Source organism: Octopus bimaculoides, chromosome 6 (assembly GCF_046866305.1).
Source record: "Octopus bimaculoides isolate indiv1 chromosome 6, ASM4686630v1, whole genome shotgun sequence".
NCBI lineage: Eukaryota > Metazoa > Mollusca > Cephalopoda > Octopoda > Octopodidae > Octopus > Octopus bimaculoides.
Window position 1 is genome coordinate 88,526,578 of NC_142933.1, and position 6,592 is coordinate 88,533,169.

The window sequence follows — 6,592 nt, forward strand, 5'->3', positions numbered from 1 at the left end:
CAAAACAAATATTAAGACTGACACTGAGAAGGGTCATTTCTCACAGCCTTTTTCTCCTCTAACATTTTCTCCTCTAAACATTTAAAAATGAAATGCTAAAAATATAAACAAGAGGCTGAAATTTTTAATCCTGCTGCAGGCATTTGCTTTATTTGAATAAATCATTATTTCTATTATTGCTAATTACTGAAATACTTTGCATTCAATTAACAACATTTCACCACTGTATACTTGGGAAAGAAAAGAAGATTTGCATGGTTTATCAATAACCTAATATAAGCCAGTAAACCAATGTGTTATGCTCAATTAAGAAATTAATCTCTTTTAAAATACAATGATGCACTAAATAGAATGTACATATTGAGAAAGAAAACAAAAACACAGACACACACTTACCATATTTTTGGACTTCAAATTCAAAATCAGTGAACTTAGAACCATCAACAACTTTTATTTTCCATTTACCCAGAACAGGCTGTGGGGCAATTTGGAATTTGAAACTGAGCAGTCCTAAATATTAAGAATGTTTTGAAAAGTTTTGAGAAAGTTTTTTGCAGGACAAGTTTCTAAAAGTTTAGCATGAAAACAAAGATATTTTATATAATTTTAGACACAATACAAAAATGAAGAAATATTAAATTCATATCAAACATTTAGTGGAATTACATAACCTAAGCTTATTATATATGTGCATGTGTGTGGTTGTGTTTGGTGTGGTGATGCAGTGTAATATGGTGTGTGTGGTGTGACGTAGTGTGATATGGTGTGTGTGTGTGTGTGTGTTGACTGACTCTAGTGGACTCTGCAGAAGAAAACATTTATGGTTCAATGGAAAGGAAGGTGGCTGCAGCAATGCATTGTGAAGTTCTGAGAGCAACATGAGGCAACCAAGACATTTTGGTCATCAACTGCATCCATCTCCATCTCCAGTCATCTTGATCCGGTCTTGCAACTAGATTGGAGATGGTCATGGATGAGAGAGTGAGGGTGGTCAAATGCAACTTCTCTTTATATTTTAAATAAAATTACCACATAAGTCATCAGTCATCCTTAAAGATGAGTAGATGGTTTTTGTCACTTTGATGGATGAACATGTGTGTGTTGTATGTAAGGTGCAGGGTGACATTTTGGGGGGAATTTTTTGGTAAAAAGTGCACTTTATATGTCATAATATACAGTATGCAGTGAAGAATAAGAGGAATAACACTGTTTTAGTTTTCCTGGCAAGTACAGGAACAATCCTCTGTTCTAACAGTTTATAAATTTTCACTTGAAAACAGCCCAACTTATGATACTATAAATAGGAAAACTGATTTTAAATAAGATATATTCACCAATTGTTTCATGTATTCTTTGGAATTAATAAAGTTAGTTAATTTATTAGTAATGCAATATTTTTTTAAACAACAGTTTCAGAAAAATAAGCAATTCACCTTTATTTGATCTATTTTTCTGCTTCTGTTTTTTTGGAAATGAAATAAAGATTGACAATAAATTTATAACTAATACTACTCATTCCAAATTATTCTAAAGAATATATTCTTTGATGTTTATACAATGTGAAGTTACCTATTTTTTAAGTGTTGATTTTATATTGCCTTTTTGTTATTTTTTTAAAGGCAAAATAGTAGTAATATAAATTAGTCAAAATGTTTTTTTTAGATTTTAATTATTTCTCTCAGAAAAGCAAAATTCAAAGTTTATAATTGACTTAAAAAAAAAAAAAAGACAACCCTAATTTATAATGCCTTTAAAAACAATCTGCCATATAAAACAAAACAAAAAAATACTAATGGCTTTGTGAGTATGGGTGTGTGAATGAATGAATGAATGAATAATAAATGTTCAAAGAGTAAAAACTAAAAGATGTCCATAAGAAGTTTGTTATTTCTACAAAAAATACACAGCTTTCACATAGCCTAGGCAATATCTCAAGGGGAAAGTAAACACAATTTAACAGATGGTGGCCAATTCTGTTGCTCTATGAAAACTGTTCATTGTAAAAACCCAAAGGGGAAACATTTATGTTCTTACAAAAAGTAATGACATCCTCCTCCATTGTGTGGTTTGCATGTAAGAAAAGGTTCAAACACACATCGTAAAAAAGATTTTCATGAAAATACATGATGTAAAACAAAGGAGATAAAAAAAAATGCAAGGAGAAACAAAGAAACAACAACTTGAAGCTAAGTATTGCCATTAATAAGAGATTGCAATTTCAGGTCTTATTTTCACGTAATTCCAGTGTCCAATTCTACTAAATTTTAGCAAAGAATAATTAGAGTTAAAATGTTAATTAAAATATTAAAATAAACCAATATTCCACCATTATAAATTATTAGGGAAAAACCATATTTTTAAATATTATATGACAACAAAAAATAAAACAGAAACATTATTTGTTAATTGGAAATTGTTTTAAAGATTTTTCATATTCCTATAACAAAAAGATTGAGATTTACTCTAGCAGAATTGGTAAAGTGACAGACAAAAGTACCTTGCCGTATTTTAGCCATATCCCTTTAAAACTGTATTTGATCTTGGCAATGTAAACAACTATATTTTTCATTCTTGTAGGAACGATAAAGTGTGTAGCACATTACCAGGTACTTAATTCATCGACCCTGAAAGGATAAAAGGCAAAGTCAACCTCGGCAGAATTTGAACTCAGAACGTAACGGCAAACGAAATACCGCTAAGCATTTCGCCCGGCGTGCTAACGTTTCTACCAGCTCGCATTATTATTATTATTATTATTATTAAGGTGGTGAGATGGCAGAATTATTAGCATGTCAAACAAAATGCTTAGTGGCATTATTCCTGGGTTTTACATTCTGGGTTCAAATTCTACTGAAGTCAACTTTGTCTTTCATCTTTGTAGGACCATTGAAATATAGTATCACTGAAGTACTGGAGTTGATGTAGTCATCTTGTCTCCTCCCCTCATAATCGTTGACCATGTTCCAAAATTAATAAGAATAACAATAAATCACTATTATTAAGGTGGTAAACTGGCAAAATGCTTAGCAACATGGCATCCATCTTTACATTCCGAGATTGACTTTACCTTTTTTATCTTTTGGGGTTGATAAAATAAGTACCAGTTGAACACTGGGTCAATGTAATTGACTTATCCCCTGACCCTGAAATTGCTGGCCAAGCACCAAAATTTGAAATCATCATTGTTGCCTAGATAGCTCAGTAGGTAGAGCACTGGTCTTGTAAGCCAGGGGCCATGATCCTTACAGGGGACTTGTGATAGAATTATACTTTTTTGAAGATAGCAAGCTGGCAGAATTGTTAGCACACTGGGCAAAATGCTTGGTGACGTTTCGTCCATCTTCACATTCTGAGTTCAAATTCCACCATGGTCAACTTTAACTTTCATCTTTTCGGATTGATAAAATAAGTACCAGTTGATCACTGGGGGTGATGTAATTGACTGTACCCCTCCCCCAAAATTTCAGACCTTGTACCTATTATAATAGAAAGGATTATTATTATTATTATTATTATTATTATTATCATTATTATTATCATCATTATCTCATCATCCATATTTGAAATAATTAAAGAAGCATACCTTTCTGGTTAAAAATATCTGCCCATTTCTTCATCTTGATACCATTGGGATTTAAAACAGCTACTTCAGATATCTGAGAAGATAAGCACAACAAAGCTTAGACATTTTTTCTAAACAAAGCTTAGTTAAGAATTAAAAAAAAAAAACCTAGCAAACTATAAAACAAAAAGGAACTATGCAATAAGAGTTTATATATTTGTACAATGATAAAGATATTCTTTGTTATAATAATAATGTTCCTGATTTTTGGTAGTCTCAGTCGGTTCTGCTTGGATAGAAAAAATATCACAGAGGTAGCTGACTGAACAAAGCATTCAGTGTTTTTCAGTCACAGCCAATCTGTCGACTGTCTTTTACAAGATGGAAACCATGTGCTCCTTATTTTAAAGGCACTAGGGATTTGACTGTTATATAGAGCATTTCAAGTAACCATAAAAGTGCTCCCTAATATGGCATTGTTGATTTTTGTAAAGATGTTCTTTGCTGATAAAAGTAGTTGTTATGGTTGTTGTCCATGTTTTTTTTAACCCAAGGCAGTCCTGATTAAGCAGACCTTTAATCAAAATGTATTCTTGTCATGACTGTCTTTTTATATTGAGAACAACTAGGTTTGGATTAGGACCCACAGAGGCCCTAAGCACTTAAAAGATTTTCGAGCCCTCTATATTTATACGTAATTCAAAATATAAACAATAATAAACCCATAAAATAAATTTTAGTTTTCAAAATGAAACAAAACTAACAGTTTGTGTGTCTGTGTTTGTCCCTCCAACATTGCTTGATGACCGATGGTGGTGTGTTTACGTCCCCGTAACCTAGCGGTTCGGCAAAAGAGACTGATAGAATAAGTACTAGGCATCCAAAGAATAAGTCCTGGGGTCAATTTTCTCAACTAAAGGTGGTGCTCCAGCATGGCCGCAGTCAAATGACTGAAACAAGTAAAGAGAGTAAGATGGGGTAAAGAATGTTTATTTTTGTATACTTCCACTTTATATTTGAAAACTTTTCTCTTACTTTTTTCTTTAATTGCGAAGTCTTTGATCAGATCCTCACTATGACATCATGAACACTTTGAAATTATACTTCCAATCATATCAACCAGAGGTTCCTAAACTTTTTCGGGCTGCCACCCACTTGACACCCAGGGTACATTCCTAGTGTTCCACTTTTATGTGGCACCATCCTAAGGCACTTTTATGTGGCACCATTCTGGGCACTTTTATGTGGAACCAGCATAGATGTTTTGACATGGGTGCTTTTAAGCAATACTGGCACAGGTGCTTTTATGCACCACCAGCACCTATGAGCCCACAAAACTAGGACCTCTCAGTTGAGAGAGGGACATGAAAGACAAGCATGTAGGTATGGATGGCCATTATTTTGCTTAGCTTGATGTTTAGATAATATATTTCTGTGTCATAGAGACAAGTAAAAACAGACTAAAGATATAAAGGAACTAATATTTCATCTGATGAATAATTTTAGAATGATTTTAAAACATGAAGACAAGAAGAAATAGTGAAATCCTGTTAATAACTGTCTTCTAGATGGTGCCATAATTTATTGAGGAATGAAGTTTATGACCAGGACTCGATTCCTAATTGGAACTACTGCATTTCAATTATATTTTTAATGGCCTTGGTAAAACTTTAAACATAGCAACACTGATAATTCTTCTCCTCAAAATGTCAGTATTCATGTCTATGTTGTCATCGTTGTCCCCACCAGCTGCTGCCGCTGCAGCTGTCGCCACCACTGCCAACACCATCAGTATCAATTAAAATAAAATAATTTTAAAAGATATTAAGATGTGAGTGTACCCCAGGAAAATAGCTTAAAATATTAAAAAAAGTGTGATGTTAAGCTAATTTTATTGTTCAGTTTTGATTCCTAACAGTTGTTAATTCACTTAATGTCCATAACCCTTTCATGATGATACTTCTAATTCAATACACTGTCAATAGGTTCTAATTAATTTAGAAAATAATTAAGAAATTAGAAGTATTTACTAAAATCACTGAAGTTTTTCATTATTAAGCTGATGTCGGAACATAACAAAATGGTCTTCTATAGAATTCTGTTGGAAAGTTTTAATTTAAGTATGAACACTTTAAATGAGGAATTTATCACAGAAATAGAGTAATCTCATGTAAGTTATCATAAAGATTAATGTTCTAATAATGGAAGGGAATTATCCAACTTTTGGTTCCTCTACACTGAGGTTTTTATGTATCTTAGAAAGCAATTCTTGAGAAACCAAATTCATTTAATTTCCTAGTTAGAATTGGTTTAATCCACCTGAGTTGTTAATGAGCTTAGAAAAGGCATGAATGTCAGAACTTCTTTTTTATCTATCCTAAAACTTGTGGATTTTATGCAAAAACAAATTATTTTTAACAATCTCGTTACTACTCTCGAAACCAAAGTGATAAATGTCACACCATGAACACGAACAAAATTTACAGGCGTAGGAGTGGCTGTGTGGTAAGTAGCTTACTTACCAGCCACATGGTCCTGGGTTCAGTCCCACTGCGTGGCATCTTGGGTAAGTGTCTTCTACTATAGCCTCGGGTCGACCAAAGCCTGGTGAGTGGATTTGGTAGACAGAAACTGAAAGAAGCCCGTCGTATATATGTATATATATATATATATGTGTTTGTGTGTCCGCGTTTGTCCCCCCAACATCGCTTGACAACCGATGCTGGTGTGTTTATGTCCCCGTAACTTAGCGGTTCGGCAATACAGACTGATAGAATAAGTACTAGGCTTCTAAAGAATAAGTCCTGGGGTCGATTTGCTCGACTAAAGGCGGTGCTCCAGCATGGCCACAGTCAAAAGACTGAAACAAATAAAAGAGTAAAAGAGAATACCAAAAAAAAAGAAAGTCAAAATAAAAAATTCTACTTTTATATATTTTTGTAATATTCAATTAATTTTCTTTTAATATTTCTTCAGATTTTGTTGATGTCTTTCTTTTCTGAAGAGTCTTTTTTTTAAAAATTCATATGA

The 6,592-nt window shown here is 32.9% G+C and overlaps 1 protein-coding gene across 2 annotated transcripts in view; it reads right to left on the bottom strand.

The window, feature by feature from the left end:
* The window catches only part of LOC106869347 (alpha-2-macroglobulin-like protein 1), a 127,942-nt gene that overhangs the window by 59,565 nt on the left and 61,785 nt on the right, over positions 1-6,592 (bottom strand). For both annotated transcript variants that reach the window (XR_016242352.1, XM_089354211.1), the window contains exons 5-6: positions 3,584-3,656; positions 397-510 (exon numbers count right to left, since the gene is read on the bottom strand). Coding sequence is in view for 1 of the 2 variants with exons in the window: in XM_089354211.1 (XP_089210337.1) it covers positions 397-510; positions 3,584-3,656 (187 nt within the window). In the remaining variant the exon portion in view is untranslated. The remainder of the gene's footprint in view (positions 1-396; positions 511-3,583; positions 3,657-6,592) is intronic.